This window comes from Watersipora subatra, chromosome 9, assembly GCF_963576615.1.
Source record: "Watersipora subatra chromosome 9, tzWatSuba1.1, whole genome shotgun sequence".
NCBI lineage: Eukaryota > Metazoa > Bryozoa > Gymnolaemata > Cheilostomatida > Watersiporidae > Watersipora > Watersipora subatra.
Window position 1 is genome coordinate 41,705,592 of NC_088716.1, and position 21,535 is coordinate 41,727,126.

The 21,535-nt window shown below is 35.1% G+C and overlaps 1 protein-coding gene across 1 annotated transcript in view; it reads right to left on the reverse strand.

Moving 5' to 3' along the window:
* The window catches only part of LOC137403739 (U4/U6 small nuclear ribonucleoprotein Prp4-like), a 47,877-nt gene that overhangs the window by 22,139 nt on the left and 4,203 nt on the right, over positions 1 to 21,535 (reverse strand). The window contains exons 4-8 of the mRNA XM_068089759.1: positions 21,106 to 21,279; positions 18,407 to 18,560; positions 13,529 to 13,745; positions 7,514 to 7,636; positions 1,702 to 1,809 (exon numbers count right to left, since the gene is read on the reverse strand). Of these exons, the coding sequence (XP_067945860.1) occupies positions 1,702 to 1,809; positions 7,514 to 7,636; positions 13,529 to 13,745; positions 18,407 to 18,560; positions 21,106 to 21,279 (776 nt within the window). The remainder of the gene's footprint in view (positions 1 to 1,701; positions 1,810 to 7,513; positions 7,637 to 13,528; positions 13,746 to 18,406; positions 18,561 to 21,105; positions 21,280 to 21,535) is intronic.

The following is a 21,535-nucleotide window of genomic DNA, read 5'->3' on the forward strand; positions in this document are numbered from 1 at the left end:
CTTATATATAATTGACTTGCTCAGGCACTTTCCTTGTAGTGGGCAGCCATTCTTATGTCGGCAGTTGCATTCTCTTGGTTCTGTAGTTATAGGGGTCTCATTGTGATGCTGCAGCAATCTGGTATTATGAGCGCTAATGATACTGCTCACATAGCTAATAACATCGGTAAGATTTTCTTTAATATCCTGGACACAGAGTTCCCTAAATCACACGCTCTTCATAAGATCTTCAATAGAAACTTTGTGAAATTAAGCTACAGCTGTATGAACAATGTGAGCAGTATCATTAGCGCTCATAATACCAGATTGCTGCAGCATCACAATGAGACCCCTATAACTACAGAACCAAGAGAATGCAACTGCCGACATAAGAATGGCTGCCCACTACAAGGAAAGTGCCTGAGCAAGTCAATTATATATAAGGCGACAGTCACCACCAATGATCAATCTGCGGACGAACATTACATAGGATTGACTGACACCACATTCAAACAACGCTATTACAATCATATGACAACCTTTAGAAATGTAGAGAAAAGATCAAGCACCGAGCTCAGTAAGCACATATGGACCTTAAAAGACCAAGGCATAGAATATAACATCAAGTGGAGCATAGTCAAAAGAGCTACATCATACAACAAGACCACAGGCAGATGCAACCTATGTCTGTATGAGAAATTTTATATTATATACAATCCTAACATTGCTACCTTAAACAAACGCTGCGAACTAGTTTCAACATGTAGACATGCTGGCAAATTCCTTTTAAGCAATTTTAAGACTTAACTTTTAAACTTCTGCTTTGTTGAGGCTTTAAATCGTGTTGCTTGCTAATTTTAATCCTACGTATCAGTGGTGTATTTAGGTATTTTAAGACCTACGCTTTTATTTCCATCTATATATAAGTCGTTTTCAGTGCTAACAATTTTATCTGATGATTATTGCATGGCAATATGAAACTATTAGTAATAAAGTTGTTTTAAACTTAACTTTAACTTTCATTTTTACCCAATTTTACATCGCTCTATTTTAATATTGAGCACTTTCATGCAAGAGACTGTTCATACTGCATCTACTGTATATATATATATGTTATTCTCTTTATATATATATATATATATATATATATATATATATGTTATTCTCTTTATATATATATATATATATATATATATGTTATTCTCTTTATATATATATATATATATATATAAAGAGTAGGCCCATGTGAAAACCTGGTTCCATTTGAATATGATTGCTCCTACAACATAAATAATCCGTTCTGAGAATATGTAATATATGTTAATTGCTAAATCCATTCTAAGATCTTCCCACACTATGTAATGCAAAATCCTAGTATTTTCAAAATTTACTCAAGTCAGCAGAGAATGCCAAAATACACGGGCAAATTTTAAATCAGCAATTAGGAAAATCAACAATCTGTAGTGGTGCTCCAAAATTAATTATTTATTGAAAGGGTGCACGATATAAGCGATATTTACTTCACCCTTTAAAGGGTTAAATTTATTTTCCCAAAATTCTGACGAGCCGTTTGAAAAATACAACGCAAATACAAAATACAACAATTTGAACGCCACTATAGGGGAATGGTTGAAATATAAACTATCATGGCATTCAAATAAAGGTTTTGCGGTAGGTTCGACAGATGAAGCAGACTGTCATACACAACCATAGGCTACTAACCCACTTGGAGAAAAGTCAACTGAAAGCACAGACTTGAGGTGGCCTTCCATGAACATTATACACCGACCAGTTCGCAAATCCCAGACTCTACCAAAGCCATCCAGGCCTCTGCAAGCACAGATATTATAATTAGCCCAGCGTAAAAGGGCATGGCATGGCACAGGACTACCAGTACCAATTGGGTATGCAAACTATTGGCATTTGACTGGCAATTCGCTGTGTTGAGTTATACGTACATCAATCATTCATCGGTGAAATGTGAAAATCCCTGATGGCCTTTCACATTCTTTCTTTGCTCATCCCAATAGTATGTGAATAAATGCGTTATAAGCTAACATCTGATAAGGCAAGAATTGAGTGCTTTTGTTGTTGAATCTGATAATTCAGCATTCAATATCATTTATATATTGACTTACTGTTAAAAGATGGTTAGAAACCCCAGCGATGATGAAAACAGCACGAAGTGTAGTAATAAGCTTAGAAACAAAGTAAACTGTTTTGCCCGAATTGCTAACTAACCAACTGCAAACGATCAGATTGCTCCTTTAAACTATTCGATGATTACAACTATTTGCTGAGCTTTCAACACTATATCACTGTTGAACATGCTAAATAAGAGAGCTTGCGGCTGAACTCGGTTTATGGAAGGTGCTTTTGGATGCCCTATACGTACTCAGGGGTATGGGTGACAAAAAATATGAAACGTTTACCGTGGAATGGGGTAGAAGATAAACATTTATTAGGATTATGCATAGCCATAAATTTGTAGCTATATCCTATATGCTGCTTTTAATGCTAAGCTACCGGTATAGTAATTATTTTATTGAGGACTTGTGAATGAACTTAATAAAATTCTTTAGGATACACTGATTATAACTAATTTTAGGATACACTGAACCCATTTACTAAAAGCAAGCATTCGCTAACATAACCTAAAACCATAATAATACTTATACAGATCATCGATCATAGCTTTCAATAATACATCATCATGCATGCGCTTATCCATCGCCGATCGACCCTACTCATCTAGGTTATCATGCGCTATGGTGTATTCCAATCAAGGCAAAAAATACCATATTCTTCCTAAAACTGAGAGGCATATGATTAAAATCCAAATGTCCAACATGCAGCCTGATCAAAAACCTGTCCGCCTAGGTAACCAATAACCAATACTGCTTGCGGAGATGTTGAATAGTTTTACAGCGTATTAAAGGATTTGATAGCCGCGAGAGCTTGATGCAGTTTCATAGCTGAGCGCAACTTGTCAAGATTGTTAAATAAGGATGGCACATTGTTTGAGAGAATAACTCACATAGCCTACTATAAGTGCCAAAGCTTAAGAATCATATTGCTGCATGATAAATTATGAGTATTCATACATTTAGATCAACTAAATAAACTGGAACATAAATAGTGAAAAAATGTATTTGGCTATTAAAGGAATCTTTTCAATGCAGCTGCCAGCCTAAACCAACGGCACCTGTGACAACTACAAAAAGACTATTATCAAACAGTCTGTTAGGCGCCGATAAAAATAAGCACAAAACAAAGGATTCATGTTGCTAGTAAGGAATTAAGAAAAGCCGAGGTCGACTTTAAACAAGTGCTTAATAACATACGCTTAATAAGAATTACCCTACCATGGCAATAACTAACGTCATAACCAGCTGAATGCTCTGTGCAAACTTACCGAAATAGTCCCATTTTGTTAAGGCTGAAGGAAACCCTGTTACAATCCTAAAGCTGACTTATAATAAAATTGTGAACACAATTCCAACATTCTGAAACTAGCCGAATGACTTATGCGACTTTCTCAAGCAGAATGCTCTCTTCTTCAATTTAATGTTATCAAACATAGCTATACAATTTATAATTAGCATTGTGATAAGTTGATTTAGATTTTTGTAAAACGGTTGTAAACTAACTGTTAATTCATACCAGGATTGCTTAAAAACTCACATATTTTCTACGAAACCATTTTAAAGCCACATAGAAAACAATGGTGAAAGCTAAGGGATGTAGAGATATTAATCACAGCATATGATTAATCACCCGAAGCCTGAGGCTTAGATAAATTTGCATTCTGCTCTCTACCACAACACCTTATCACAGGCTAAGCAACATGCGCCAACGCTTACACCATGATAAATTATTGTACCTGCGCTGAGACTATTTAGATATCGACTCCAAATACAGTAAGCTAAGCCTTAACTACTGTTGCAGATTAAGTATGTAATTAAATAGAATGCTCCAGAAAACCCACACAACTTTCATTGGTTAACTTTGTTGTATAGCTTTTGATGCACCCGAGCCCTGGCTACCTTGATGTAAAAGAGTCAAACACCTTTCAATCAATTACATACTGTTTCAAATGGACAAACTGTTAGGATTAATGCTGTGCCAGTGTAAATTGACTAGCTGTGTGACCTATCATGCTTGACTAGTCTTAATATATGTAGTATTAACCCTTGCACCAGAGGATTTCAGCCATGGCAGAGAGGCCCTGCTTGATCGCGCCTCGATATGCTTCTTATGCCAAACCACTGAGCTAAAGTCAATTATTTTTATAAAGGAAGGCTGGCTATAATGTTCGATAGAAAGGGTACATGTACCTTTAAAACAGTTAATTATAAAGCTGGCATATCACATGTACTAGATATCTTCAAAGTAACTTATGGCTATTAACATTCCTTATACTAGCAGTTTTGAAGGTGGCAAACAAAATACAAGCTTGGCTGCTAGTCCTGAAGATAAATTAAACACCAAAAATATGCTTAAATTATTTTTGGGTAGAAAAATTCAACATTAGTTAAAAGAGTTTTTAATTGGGTTCCAACATTCTTTGAGATAAACCAGGTTATATCTTCAGATCTCAAAGAATACTAATGAGCAAATTTATTAGCTTGCTTAGCAACTTGAATTCTGTTGATATTGTAATGGTGCGTTTACACTGGCCGATTTTGTTACCGATTTTGTCGTGCACAGACAAATTTGATGAGTCGGTGTCGGTAGGTGTGAACAGAAAAATCGGTGTCGGCACCGATCTGAAAGTCGGTGTCGGAGCTACCCAGCAGTGCCCGGTTGCACCGACAAGTCGGACGCTCATCAGCCAATCAGAAGCTAGGAGCCTCTAGTTAAATGAGCCTAGGCTTTAATGACAGTGCTAAGTTTATGAAACGAAAGGGCTAGGTTTAATGAGAGGCTAGAAGACTGTTATTAAAATTTCCCTCGTTCTCTTTTTAATAGTGAACCAGCATGGCTAGCAACGATGTGAACGCGAGAGTACCAAAAAATCAAGTTTTTTTCTTTAATTTAATTAAAAGTGAATAGCCAGTTGTACGACTACTACTAGTTCTACTACTAGTACTACTGTAAATACCACTGTAAAGAAATTTGCCGGTCCTTACTTGGCACGATTTAGATTATGTCATACAGAAATACATTGTGTGTAATTTCATTCAATGTTTTATTAGCGAAGGAAATTCACTAGCTGAGGAGCGTACGGCCATTTGCTCTGTCTACTAAGTGAGCGTTGCTCCATTATACACAATAAAATTGCCCGTTCCGGCTAACGGGACCGAGTGAGAACACCGGCTAGCAATGTTTAAATGGCCAATAATTAGGCCCGCTAGTGCGTTGATATGACAACATAAACGACGACAATAGATAGCATAACGAGTAACAAGGCCAACAATAAAAAGGCAATAAAGAGAGAATAAAAATGACAACTCATATAATAAAATATTTACAGACATATAAAATATATACAAACAAATAATTACAAGAAGTGTAAAGTGTTGGCCCGGCGTCTATCACACTACTACTACCACAAATATACATTCACCATTCAATCTTCTTCATTATTCATTTTATTTATTATAATTACTCGAACGAAAGAACTGTACGTACAGTTCTTTGCTCGGATTTTCATTGCCTCATCATTCATTCATTGCTTGGCATTCAGTAGTTGCTTCTAGCAGTAGTAGTAGGAGCAGTAGTAGTAGTGTAGTACTAGTATATAATTTTCCACATCAAGCGCGTTGATTTTTATGTACTCGTCTTCGCGTGGTCGGGTGAAGGTCAGAACGGCGAAACGCTGTGATTGGCTGTTGGTACCGACAAAAATCGTTTGATCGTTGCAATGTAAAGTGGGAGTCGGTGTCGGCACCCATGCGTGAAATGTCGGAGGTACCTGTCTGAGTCGGGGTATTGGCACCTAATCGGAGTCGGTGTCGGCCAGTGTAAACGCACCATAAGACAATGTGAAACCGTCAAATGCAGTTTTCGGGTCTATTATTCCATAAGAATCCTCCTAGGAAGATTTTTTATTAGTTATAAATTGTATAAACCAGGTTATGCTACAATTTTGAGTAAAAGCATTTTGAAAAAGTCATTCAGGCAATATAATATTTTTGTAAGCCATATAATTATAGAACGCCAGTTTACTACGCTTCTAGCAAGTTATACAATACATAATTGATTTATATACATGCATATTCACTTGACAATAAAATAGAAAATGCTGCTCTAGTCTTAGATACCCAAAGCGTTAAATGTAAAGCTAGTTAACATTTACATAACAATCTGCATACATACTATTACACACTAGCTGTAGCAGGACTTCATGCTATCAATAAGGTATATGCATGGCTCTACATTATAAAGAGCCACCAAGATTAACGTTTGTTTAATTATTTTAGTTTGACAAATGTATTTTTTCAAATGCGATGCTTTTAAGAAATGAATCATAAGGTTTTGTGATTTATTCCTATGCATTTCCATCTCTACTAGCAAGTCATGGCTAAAACAGACTCACCAAGTTTAAATGTTTCGTGGCAACAGTTAAAATATTGTCAGAACTCTGTTTAAGTATTCTGAAGAGATAATCTCGAGTGTTTGGATGAAGATTTATTTCATTTTAACTTAGCTGTTACAGCTGTAAGTTTTGAACAAAGTTAAGGGTATGATATCATCAAAAACTTTAAATATTTTATGTATGTAATAGTTCAAAGTAAAGAGGAAATCTTCAGCTGAATGCAAAAATGTGGTTGACAGTAGAAACTTTTCGGTTATAGAAGCTTTTCAAAATTGTTTCATTTCAAGGTTGTCGATTTACAACAGCTTAACAACTTAAGGTTGGCAACAGCTTAACACTATAAGGCTAAAATAATTTGATAAATCTACTTGCTGGCTCATCCAATTAAGCATTTCAAAGCAAACCTGAGATAAGAATGTAGAAGATAGATGGCTTGGCTTGACCTACCTCTATCACACAAATTTTTGACACATCTGACAAATTCCACGTGTACACACACACACACCAATAAAATCCATACCTGCTTATACAATTCAGTGAAATGTAATCTGAAGTACTATTTCTTCTGCATGCTCAAATGTAACTACATTCTTGTAAATCCTGGTACACGCAGGTGTTGTAGCTGTTGATTTATAGGGAAGCTAAGCTCCCCGGAATGCCTGACCACAAACAATTCCATGCATAACTTCTCTTACAAAATGCCTGGTGGACTACATAAAATATGTTCCACCTATGCATCCAGTTACTGATGATCTATTGCAATGACAATGTGCATTAACCAGATCATTGAAATGGCCTGACTCACAACACATGATATTAGCATTTGCCATGTGATGTTGTAGTTCAGCTATAAGACACTAGTATTGAAAACCTTCATGATTTCAGGGAACAATACTAATTTAGCTTTGAAACGCCAACAGTTGACGATGAATGGAAGCATAAGTTTGTTAAACAACTAGAAATTCAGTATAACCAATTAGTAAGTAGGTCTACCCGGAGCAGGCGAGGGCTCCATCTGCCTGGAAGCTGAGACTGTAGACCTCTTTGCTGTGGCCTTCCTGGTGCACAATTTCTTCCTGTGCCTCTAAGTCCCATAGTCTCCATGATTTGTCAAAACTGTAAAAAACTAAAGATTGAGTTGAATTGTTTGGGCTATTTAGATATAATTTTTAATCCCACGTAAATACAAGTTTCGTGTACAGTTAAATCTCCACATACACTTCATTCTGATCAGTGGTTCACTCGTCATGTTTGAAAAATATTCATATGAGAATGAACTGTACAATGTTTTGTTTAAATCGCTTTATAGCTCAAAATCTTAATAGATATATCAAGTAGTATTAAGTGAAATGTAATATATATGACTAAATAAAAGGTTTTATAAAGGTTTTATTGCCTTTACTTTAATGAAGATGAATTGAGTGGTACCAAGGTGACAAGGGAAACAGATGGTGCATATGTGGATGTCGCCACGGAGATAAAGAGCTAGACTAACTAGGGCTACACCAATTTGAAATTAATATAGCATATATTTATTTTTCCCACGACCAAACGAGCGGAACGAAGTGTGGGAGTTTTTATGATAAATGCATGTGCACACAACTTACGAAAATTATTCATCAACAATGAGACGAGCCCTCGTCAAGAAATTTCATCAACAAATTTAAGCATTGTTATGTAAAGTCGTTAAAGTATAATAACGATACAAAACACATTTAAACCTATTTAAATATGTTACCAAATCTTTGAAAACCGTCGGTATTATCTTAAAATTTACCCATCTGATCGGATTATACACAAATAGACAGATTAATTTCAACGAAAATCGCCACAAAACACTTGAAAAGCTTGGTTTAATAAAAGTTAAGACCGAAAATTGAAACGCCGAGGGACAGATAATAGAACGATGAAGTCTTGCGCATTTCACGAAAAAAACGTGCACTTTTCACCAGTCTATAGCATTGTCGAATTGCCGAAGGTTTTGGCAACTAACATAGGAGTACAGAAATCGTTTCATTTTTGCCGACTTCAATATTTTCATTTTCATTTGCCGACACATTTGACACATTTTCCCATTCTAACTGATGTCCAACGCAGTATAAGTAAAGCAAATGACGATGATATTTTTTAACGTTTCTTATGAGATTATTACAATAATTAATTATAAGTTTGGATGACTACAGAACAATGACTACGTAGTACAGACTTTCTAAAAATCTAACGCAGTGTAAGTAAAGGCATGACGATGATATTTTTTCTAACGGTTCTAATGAGATTATTGCAATAATTATTTATAAGTTTGGATGACTACAGGACAATGACTACGTAGTACAGATTTTCTAAAAATCTATATAAATATAACAACTTCGTGATATTGTTAGCTATGCCGTTTTGAAATGTAAACAAAATTGTGCATTGGTTTGGTATTATTACTATATAAATAATATTGGTTATTCTAATAATATCAGTGCATTTAACTTCTAATATTGGCCAATATTGCATTTCTTTTTTTGCAGGAGGAGAGATATAAACATATAATCTTTTCCTTTCATTATTGCTATTTGTTGTATATAATAACACCCAGTACATTACAGCTACCATTGCAGTTATCCTATTTGACTGCTAATATTGCATTTCTCAACCATCAGTACCCTTTCTTTTTTCCAATATCACTTTGGTCGTGGGCTGTATGACAGTGGAATTTCTAGTTATTACTATTATTTAGTTATTTATTATTTATTTTATTAATTGAAAAATAAATTGTTAGTTGCGCCTTTTTAGAGTCGTGCTCCCTCAAATTTATTTTATATCATCTCAAACAAGTCTCATTTACATTATACTCTGTCAATTCCTGCTGAGAACTACTTTTTCAACAACCAACAGTACCCTTTCTTTTTTCCATTATTACTTTGGTCGTGGGCTGTATGACAGTGGAATTTCTAGTTATTATTTATTTTTATTACATATATTTTTAAACTTTAAATTTAATTATCATGGCTAGCCTCACCGCTTCCACTCCCAACAAGCTTCGTTTTGCGTCGCTGTTTTCGTAACAATAACTAAACAGCTTTACTAGGTTTTTAAAAGAATCGATCCAATATGTGGTCCCATGTTTTCCTATTGTTTATTGTTCCAATTCTAAGAAAAACATGCCTTTTGCAATTTTTCAGAAGTACCACCATTTGCATTAGTAGTCTTGGCATCCATAATAATAAAACTAAAATTAGCAAAGTAGGAAGCACTGTCTAATATTGTTTAAACTATGTGTAACCAAACCGCGTGAAGGAGAATTTACGTACATACTGTAGGTGTTGATTTACAAAATTGCTGCGTTTGTAGATCATTGAATGTCGTAAATTACTTCATAGGTCAAGACAAGTATTTGTTTTGCATGTTGAAAATTTTTTACACTGAAGTTCTTTGTATATTGTAGTTTGATTTGGTAAATAAATTTGTCTATTCACTTAGATCGCATTTCACTAACAAAATATGCTAAATGTTCATAGCAGCAAAATAGAAGTACGGTGGACCCTCGCCATACGATTTCAGTTGATTCCAGTGTTGACGTCATGAAGCGAAATGTCATATAGAGAGGTATAGAAATCCATAGTAATTATCTAATGCAAACATCCCTGGTGAAAATCATTAAAATTCTACATACATACTGTACATATTAAAAATTAGTAACAAGATAGTGTGTTAACCTTAGTAACTATAGTTACGTACAGTAACTTTAGTGTATTTAGTGGTTATGGTCTGCAATAAAATGTAACATTACAATGTACCAAGTGCAGTACAAAACGTAGGGAGTTCTTACCTTTGATACAGAAGAATAACATAAACATTGAATTTAACTTTTTAACTTTAATAGATCTAGCTTACTAAACACATACTTCGATATAAGTTCTAGTATGCATCTTACTAAACACATACTTCGATAAAAGTTCTAGTATGCATCTTACTAAACACATACTTTGATATAAGTTCTAGTATGCATCTTACTAGAATAAGCTTCAAATTTGTTATGGGCTAAAATTTAATCATCGACCTACTCCCAGTTTCGTTTTCACTATAGTTTCGTTTTCGTTTTTTGAAGATCTTGGAATAAAAATTATCATAAAAAGGCCAATCTTCCGTTTTGAAAAATTGCAGTATCTAAAAATAGCTCCTAGGAAAACGGCGGCATCAGAAAGTTTTATTATGATAAATAGCCAATCGTAAAGACTTACACAATGAATTTACAGATTGAAGTGTCTAATTGACACTAGTAAAAACGGGTCGATTCAACTGAACCATATGGGAGTATGGTTCAGTCGATTCGACCGAATCGAGTGTCACATCTCAATTCGACTGAACCATAAGGGAGTATGGTTCAGTCGAATCGAGATGTGACACTTATGCGTCTTTTGGGAAACACATAGGCTACATGACCATGGCCAGTATAATATTCAGCATGACAAACAACTTATTTTTCTAAAATCTTTAGAATTACACAAAACTGACGTAACAGTATTTGCAAATAACAGCAGATTTCCTTTCAAGCAATGAATGTTGCACCATTTCAAGCAGTTATCTGAATAACTCGTGTTATTTCAAGTTTTATGACTATTAAGAAAGTTTTATAGGTGATAAATAAAATTTTGGTAGATTTTGCCATGTTTGATACGATCTGACTACCAGGCTTTTTCAAGATTAAAATCGACAAAACCTGATTGCGATTAAAGTGCTCAGACGAAACACACGTTCAAAATGACGCTACTAGATATTATTGTTGCAATAGTTGATATCGACTATTGCAGTGATACGCATCTACCGGTATATTCTGTCAGTCTCTCTGAAACTACAGTATAGACGTCATAATCGTTAATCGTACCATCACTTGATCTGAGCGTTTGAACTGCAGTCAAGTTTTGTTTTATACCTACAAGTTTTGTTTCATGCGTTTAAAGGCTAAAAAGCCAAAGAGTTTTCATGCATTTGCTGCTTCCTGTCTGATTTTCAGAGCAATTGGTAAAAGGCTAACACCAGCAGTAGCTTTGTGCAGCATATCTTATATTGCCTCAAGTTTACTGTACACTGGTCTTTCCATTTCGCTCATCTGGCTCAGGCAGTCATGGTAATTATGGCAGTTATCACAGAAGGCCGGCATAAATGACCTTCCGGTATTTTTACTCAAGTTCCCTGTTTCAAACTTATTATTCAGAAGAGTTGCTATCCTTCGAAGAGCTACTAGTGGCTACTCTTTTATACAGTTAAAGAGAATCAGAAGACATCTCACATCATTGCTAAGGAATGCACGATATGCTGAAAGATTAAGTTTGTAGGCTTTTTTGGGCACATATAATGCCGCTCACTAGCTTATCAGTTTATTAATCCACTACTAATAAATTCAGAGCAATCTTTAATAAAGCAGCAAATCTTTCGTTGCATTTATTTGGGTTTAGCTATTTAGAACCGATCAATTGTTTACAGTTTCAGCTTTAAACTACAATTATTCTAAAGTAAAATTATTACACTATGTTTAACTGATAAAAATGGCCAGTGTAGTAAGTAAAACAGACAGCCTTAAACCATAACTGTCACATACAACTTTTATTGTATTTACTAGGCAATTCAGACACGCTGATTCCGATTTTGTACTCAAAATAAAGATTGGTCCACTAACTTTCAGAGTAATGAAGGCTTTTTTACAGCATTTTAATATCGGTCTTGAAAACAACACGATCGGCACAACAAGCTCCGCCCATAAATACGCTGCGTAACTTAGCTTTTAAGGAACGGAAGTTAGGGATGTTTAGTCTGATTTAGAATGCTAGAGATAGGTGTCTTAAAACCCATTATTATCTAAATTCAGCCTTCAAAATAATCTCAGTCTTTTCTGAAAGGTAGATAAGCTATTTAACATTGCATATTTAAAAATAAGCTCGAAAAAGCGCGATAACAACGCTAGCTTGTGATAAAATCACGCTTTTTTGAGCTCATTTTTCTCGGCGTTCAGCCTATTAAACGTCATGTAACAAGCTACGAGCAATTTTAAATAGTTTATCTACCTTTCATGAAAAACTGAGATTATTTTACAGGCTGAATTTAGATAATAATGGGTTTTAAGACACCCATCTCTATTATTCTAAATCGGACTAGACATCCCTAACTTCCGTTCCTAAAAAGCTAGGCTTCGTCACACATTTATGGGCGGAGCTTGTTATGCCCTTGTTATTGGGTTGTTTTCGAGATGGATATTGAAACGCTTCAAAAAAGCCTTAACGACTTTGAAGGTTAGTGGACCAATCTTTATTTTGAGTACAAAATCGGAATCAGTGTGTTTGATTTACAAATAAAATACATTAAAAGCTGTACGTGACAGTTTATGGTTTAAATACAAACGAAATATCTTTAGCACCAATTGATATTTTTGAATATGATTGACTTCATAAATTAAAGGATCCTTTAAACCAGCCGGAATCCAAAAATGGTGTTTTTAAATTATTACAGAAATTCTTTTTTCTATATTTTCATTTTTCTAGTCTAGGCCATATAACTGCTACATGTAGGTTAACCTATTTCTACATTGTGTATGGTCGGCTCTAAGTTAATCTAAACATTTTTACTATATTGTAATAGATCTATCACCTGAACCTCATGCTAGCCTTCCACATGATCACAGGATGTATAGTGACAATAAAACATATACTCACTTGCTTTCTTTCCAAATATTATCACAGTAAGAGCCGTGCTATGATGATACATACAACCAGCCGTGATAGAAATGAAAAAAAAAACGCTAGACACGTTGTTAAACAAGAGGATACTTTATAAGAAAGGCTGTACAGACACTCTACAGCACAAGCGTTGCCTTGGCAAGCAGCCTTCTACCAGGTATGCTACTAGGAATTGCAGTTTCCTAGATGTAGATGCCATAAAGGTTATGTTATTTCAGGTACGTGTGAACTACGCTCATTGCTTTGCTGGAGTATTCTTAGAAAAGCACTCAAAGGCATATTCACAAACCAAGCAGTTCCAAGGAATCTGCCGCTAGGATGAAATGAGAGCCGGCTAACACGATGGGGTGAGTGGCCTTCGATGTCAGCAATGGGCTCATCAGCTTCCAAATTCCACAGCTTGACAGATCCAGTCTGATCACAGGAGGCAAGATTGATGCTTTGAGATGACTGAGTGACACCTGATTGTGGATGGAAAGTGATACACGAAGCCTGACACTGATGTCCTAAAAAAGACCAGCCCAGACATATGTCAGTTTCGAGGAACAAGACCAACTTGGAAGCAGAGAATCTTTAATTTAAGACGCATTGACAATTCAACTGTTTGATTAGATGAATCTGAGAAAAAAAATTGTATCTAAATATTCATCTTAAACAGCTTAAACACTTGGTGTGGCATCGAAAACCTAATTAATTCTTGCACTTGCTACAGAAGTATAATACGCCTAGCAGCTTCCAGAAATGCATTATGCAAATCAGATTACTTGACAATTTATGGCTTCGCCCTTCACACCGCCAATGTTCCAGAATGTTTCCGCTTATAAATAAAAAGTTAAAAAAGAAGCAAACCTTACTAATCCTTGAACTGGTTACGCAACTTATCTGAGTATGCTATATAATTGTATTTTCTATAAGGTAACTTGATTGCACCATTCAGCATGGCACCAAAAAGGCCACAGGGAAAAAGAGATTTTTGAAGAGCTTGCCATGTATAATGAACCATCTAGCCAGTATAATGTGAGACAGAAGTGATACTGTTATAAAGTGGCTTTGTTGATGCTGGCATCCAATGTTTCGTTAGTAATCACAAGTAAAAAATTGGATTCATGTCTAAAAATATTTATCGTTGTTACAAGGATTGCTCAAAAAAATATTTCTTCTTACACAGCGCAATTCGGCGGAGCATTCCAATCTGGGCTGTCAGCTAGCATGGCACATGCCACATAAAAAACGGTAATACAGTAGATGCTCCTACAATGTAAATAATCCCTTCCATGAACGTTCACGTTATACCAAGTTATACAAACAGTAAAATACATGGAAATTGCCTAATCCATTGCAAGATCTTTCCAACTCACCTCTTTGGCCATACAAAAAGGAAAAACCAGACTCCACTTTTTAATTGGTTGGATGTACCATAACTGAAGTATTATTGGTTTGCACTGACAACTTGTCTCCTTTTTCTTATAAATTTAAACTGGTTTTACAGACCATGATTGAGATAGCTTTACAATAAATTGCCGGGGAGAGCACATCCATAGTTTAGCAAAATAATCAATGCCGATTTAAAACGGTTTGTTCATTTTTTAGACAGCAAGGCCTAGTCTGCAAAGTGAAACTAATAACAAATATTTTATACATCTACATTAAAGCAAAACAAAAATATATTTTTACTATAAAAAGATTACCAGGGGTCAAGGTTCAGATAAAAGATAACTATTGATGATATTTCAGCTTGTGACATTAAAATGGGTAAACCGATGCTGTAGCAATTGGGCCAATCGATTGCCTCTAAGTTTTTACGAACAATTGCGCAATTAACTATTCTCTGTTTTGTCCACAAATCTAATGATCTACCACGATGAACTAGAATGTCATAGAGATTGTATACATAAATCATAATGCTATAACTACGTCAATTTTTTTCACAAGTGCGGCGAAGTAGGATATCATTTAAATCGAATTTGAGAACTTGCCCTAACTTGACACTACTTTATATGGAATATTTCACTTAGTACAAAGGAACAACTACATAAATTACTTACATTATCTGGAATTATGTTATAGGAGGTACACGTTATAGAAATTTCTACTGTAATAAAAATAACAACACAAAGTTATGGCAGACCAAGAAAAAAATGCTAGACACATTTTTAAACAAGAGGATACTTTATAAGTTAGGATAGCCTTATCGTGTTTGCTTTTACCACAATCTGGTGTCATTGTTTGCATTAATTCCTTTATCTAATATGTTTTTTATAATTATGTGAGTGACTTTTGGATCTTCCCGTAATTATTGTTGACATGGATATGGACAGTGCTCATTTCACAAGGAATATGTGGTTCTATTAGGATTTAAGATTATACGCGGTGTTACTGTGTTGCGCATTAATTTTATAAAAGTAAAATCGTGTTCAACTTCCAATTAATAATGGACTAGTAACATTTTTTAACCTTGATTGTTAGGTGATATCATTCAATGAACTGAACAGATAACGCGAGAGATAACGCGTTAGAGCCTATAAATCTTAACATTTACAGTACAAATATTTCCGTGCTATTTACGTAACAGTTTGTTTTTGCTTAAATTTAAGTCTTGCATCAGGTAAGACTTTTCTAATTAGTAGTTCAACCAGCGATATGATACTATGACTGGCAGACATGCAGTAGTTCAACCAGCGATATGATACCATGACTGGCAGACATGCAGTAGTTCAACCAGCGATATGATACTATGACTGGCAGACATGCAGTAGTTCAACCAGCGATATGATACCATGACTGGCAGACATGCAGTAGTTCAACCAGCGATATGATACCATGACTGGCAGCCATGCCTCCACAGAATCTGTAACCATTGAGTAGCCTCAAAGGAATGAACAAAGAATCCTCACAGTGCTTGACAAAAGTGCAAACACCACAGCAAACCAATGAGGAAGCCGAGGAGATATATATAATATATATATATATATATACATGTGTATATATATATATATATATATATATATATAATCTAGAAGCTCCCTTCAGTGCAACACGAGAGCACGGCACAACATTGAACTTCTACGGCTATACTTCCTCAACATCCTATCTTATCAATACAACCAGTATATGTACATATATCGGTATATACGCTGACACATTTGAATGTCTACCATCAATTGTAGCCTATCTCCTGATATTTTATTAGATTGCCAAATGTCTTTGGTTCTCAGCTTTTCTAGCAACATTTGGTTAAATTTGGATTTCAATTTTTATTAAAAATCACAAGCATTCCGAAGAAAACATTTTAGATTTATTATTAGATAAATAGGTGTGTGGTAAATAGATGTGGTGTGTTTTTCAAGAGTGAGTGTTCAAAGTTAAGCGTATGACATTCTATTTGTAGCTGAATATAATAGCTCATTAACAAAAATTTTTTTTGTACGTTGTTAGCAAATATGCGATGGCAGCTGATCTACTTAGTACTCAAAAACTTGAAAAAAATAATTGCTTTGGTGGTTTGTTTCTGTTGAATTAATTTGTTTTTTCATATCTCACCTCTGCCCTCTTCACGGTCATCAATTTTTCAATATTAGTGTTCATTCTAATCTGTTTCAAGTGTGTCTAATTGTATGACTGAGTCCTAGTCCTTTGTTTCTTCTTCAAACACCCTTAGCTTTCATGTCTTCCACAAAAGCTCAAAGCTTGTCAATATCAATCCTTCGTTTTTTCGTGACGTCATTCTATCGTTGTCTGCCATCTTTATGGACAACTTTTATCGTTAAAAACACAAAGCTTCTGCAATTAATTATTGCAAACAATGCTTGCGTTTGCAAATTTTTTATTTTAATATCAAAACAACACCGAAAAATATTATTTATCAAGAGAATGACGATCGTTTTCTACAAAGATGGCGGCTTTTTTGTGGACGAGCGCATGTGCAAACAGGGTGATGACATAAAAAAACACGATGGATTTGATATTTCTTGATCTGCCAAAACTTCTATCCATTGTTCTAAGCTGTTCTCCATCCTCTCTCAGAAACAGCACTCGCATCTTCACTGCACCAAAGTATTCAAGCACTTGCCTTCTAAGCAAGACTACCAATGATCAGAGATTTGATGTTGAAAGAAAGCGTGACACAGAATTTTAACAACTTAGTTTTGTAGCAGCTTTTCATAGTTAGACATTTTCGTATTTCGCATAGGAACAAGTTATAGAGTTGCCTTCCTTGGACAGTTTAAATCCTGACAACCACAAATATTAATTTCTGAATATGCAATAAAACTTGGTGGTTTTCATAGTATTCTTTGCATGTGCTGTTTTAAAATAACTGAAAGGTTTGATAAAACCAAAACAAAAATTCAATAAATATTAATTATTGTATAAAATAATATATGATATAACATTACTCAAATTTATATAGCATTAGAAATGAATGGAAATAAGGCAGGACAAGAAAGCCATACAATTATGTTAGACTTTAGACATTAGAGCCTTTCATTCACTCATATTCGGCTAATTAAGGCTATTTTTTAAAAACTGTCTGACCCAAATAAAAGTGATGTAATTATATGCTTCCATCAATGTAATAAGTCAAAGTATTCTGCTTAGCTAAGCTCCAACCAGCTGAGTTGAAGGTCAGGTTCATATCGATACCGCAAACAATTGACGAAATTGTCATTAGCCTGAGAAACTGTTTGAGTGTATGCATGCCGAATTATTTGATGCCGCTTTATGAAATTATTTCTCCAAATTAAAACAATGCTGTCGAATCCGTCACCGGTTTCGCGAAATGCAAAGACAATGTCAGTGTCATACCTCCTTTTAAATATTTTTTACAGCTACAATAGCAATGTACTGCTGCCAATCAGCTACGATGAAAAGGTCGGTGGCAAGGCGACATTAACACATTGTCAAAGGCCAGGCTGTATCGAGGTCCTGATTTATATAAATATGTAAACTAGTTTCTTCTCCCAACCAATGTGAAAAAACAAATTGTATGCAACGCATAGCTAATGAAACATACTAGTGCAGTTAAGACCAGTTGTCAAATTAAAAATCATAAATTTTCCAAAGATGCTCCTAACACCTGAGACGGCAAGAAACCGCTGTTTGACACTATCAAACTGTGCTATGGTAATGCGTGGCAAGCACTTGATTATGGCCTAAATAAGCTGCTTACCTTTTAAGGTACGAACAAGCTCACAACTGGGAATGGACCACAATTTGCAGAGACCTGACCAGCTTGCCGTAACCAGGCATTCGGAATTAGGAGAGAACTCGCAGTAGGAAATGGGGCGGCTATCACCTATCTGACTGGCTTCGTTTGTAAATGACTACAAAAAAGATGTGATAGATTATTATTAAAGCCTTTACTATTTAGCTGGAATGGTCAGCTGTGACCACAAGTGTTGGTTGTCTGATGGTGGTGATAGCTTCGCAGTGTAATGGCGCCTGCACGTATTTTTAAAGTAGCCTTGCCAGGTACTAACAGCTCACGGAAAGGTTAGCCAGCCAGCATAAACTAGTAAAGCTTGAATGGCATAGTAAACAGGGGTCAAAAAATGTGCTGCGCCAATTAATTAGGTTTGTTTTAGGTACTAGGCCACTGGGTACATACATGTATTTAAGAGAGAGGACCTTCACTTTGGAATCATGCACTCGTGAAAAAGAAATGTGATAATTCCAACAAACTTTGCTTGGAGCGACAAAACTTTAGAATATTAAACAAAATCTTTTCTAAAACTGAATGCGTCAGCTTTTAACTAGCAACCATTTCTGTTTGCGCCAATTGACTTACTTTAGCGCTATAATTACTATATACAGCCATTAAACTAAAGCGTCAAAGTCTTAGCGCAATAAAATGATTTTGTAATGCTGTTCAGTTCATTGAATGATATCTCCTAACAATCAAAGTTAAAAAATGTTACTAGTCCATTATTAATTGGAAGTTGAACACGATTTTACTTTTATAAAATTAATGTGCAACACAGTAACACCGCATATAATCTTAAATCCTAATAGAACTACATGTTCCTTGTGAAATGAGCGCTGTCCATATCCACGTCAACAATAATTAGTATAAAGTAGACTATAATAAAGTATAATAAAGTCACTCACTAACATAATTATAAAAAACATAATAGATAAAGGAATTAATGCAAACAATGACACCAGATTGCGGTGAAAACAAATACGATAAGGTCTAACTACCTTAACTTTCACAGTAAAAATACTCAGTCATTCTGAAGACTCATTTAAAGTTTAATAGTGGCTTTTCTCATCAGTGCCCAACTGCAGATCTAATAAACAAGACAATTATAAAGTTACTCGGAAAGCACAAATTACATGCAACCATCGCTCGGTGCAGCATGACTACTCAAGGTAATTGCTTATATGCTAGGTGATTTGGAGATGGTATTTTCATAACCAGGCCTGCTGAAAGCAGTGGGCCAGTAACAGCAATAGTAGTGTGATCTGTTTCCATTTGGCACCAGTCAATAGAATGAGAATTCCTTATGAAACAACAGATGGTAAGAACGGGCTACTGCTCCATAACAGCAACTGTGAAAACATTTTGTAATCCTTAAAAACACGCCACAAGTTGTTATGGCTATTCAGTTTAGTTAGGACTTTAAACCGGAGATACATGCATATGACGAAAAGAGAAATTACCACATTCTAGTGTAGGCGTATGAATGATAAATGGTGAAACACGCTAAATGGGAATCTAATTGTTGCAGAGACAATATGAACTCGAAAGTATAATAAAATACTTATCACATATTTGCGAGATTGCTGTCCTGCAAACCTCTAAGCTGTTTCCAGATATTTCTTAATTACTTGCCAGAACTTCGATTTGTATCTAGCGCAGATTATAAGTATCACTTTTAAAACGCCGTAAAATATGCTTTGAGAAGACCATGAGCGAAGGACTATTAGTTATTATAGTTCTAAAGCTAAAGGTACACTTACTATCAATGAAATACAGGGCCAGTAAATTAGAAGGATATACGTGAGATATTAAAGAGTAGCAATGATAATGAGTGACAATGACAGCCCACCAGCTCACCCAAATAGATATATTTAATTAATTCTAGAATATAATTTTGGCATAATTATTGTGGTTAGCTATATGAATATAAATGTGTGTGAGAAGTTCACATCGATTATTACAGATAAAATGTTTTATTATTCACCTGGATAGTCATCTGTGAATGAGCATAACAAAGCAAACCCAGAGCAAATCTACATCAAAATACCATCAATTATCACCCCATGCATGATATGTTTATCCAAACTATATTTAATTTGCGATCAAACTTTGACTTTTGACCACATCGCTGTAGAATCTTGAGAAGCGACAACTAGAAAGAGCAAAAACTGTGCCAGGCAAACTCCTGATCTCGGAGCTGTATCATTGGTGCTGTAACAAAACTCAAAGTCAGAGTTGTCTGCTACTGAGAAATTACCCATGGCTTTTACTGACTATTTGCTTAGTTGCTATGCCATGGTTTCTTGTTGTTTAAATGTTAATAAAGCATTTCCAAATAAAAAACTGTTTATTTTTAACTGCGAGGGGATATCATAGCAAAAGATTGAGGATTTTCAGGTTACCACAAAACTACAAGTCCTTTATTAAATACCTGGCTTACTTTGAGATTTTTCCTCACAACCTGGCTTGAAAATGCACAGTGATTTCGTGATACTGTAACTTTACTGTTACTTAATAGAGGTTTTCTTTAAAAAATCAATCATATGTATGTACTGTGCAGCTTCCTGCAAAATAATGATACACTGTAGAATACATCAAAGAATAATCATTTCAGCGGTATAATACCAGAGGCCAGTCGATGTGGGTTTCGTTAGCCATGACATTACCTGCATAGTCTTAGTTAGTTCTTGTAGTTTTGCCTGTTTTTGAGTTAACGTTATGAGCACATTATCTCGTTCCTGTTTGAGTCTAGTATGAGCCCGTGGTAGCGAATACTTGGCAATGACAATGCGTGCTTCCTTCAAAGCTAATGTGCCTTCGTGGTACCAGGTTATATTCTCCTACAAGTATTATAAGTCATCTGAGATTAGCAACTATTTTTACACTTACACTATACCGACATAACTTAAAATCATAATTTTCAGTGAACTGCTTTACACTTCTTCTCTGTCAACCGATAAAATAACGTAAGTGAAATTAAACGACTGTTTGCTTTTAGGTTATATATCTCTGACTTATACTATGAATATAGATGAAGACCACAATACAACAAGTAGGTAGCAATAACTCCAAAAAACCCAAGTGTGACATCACTGG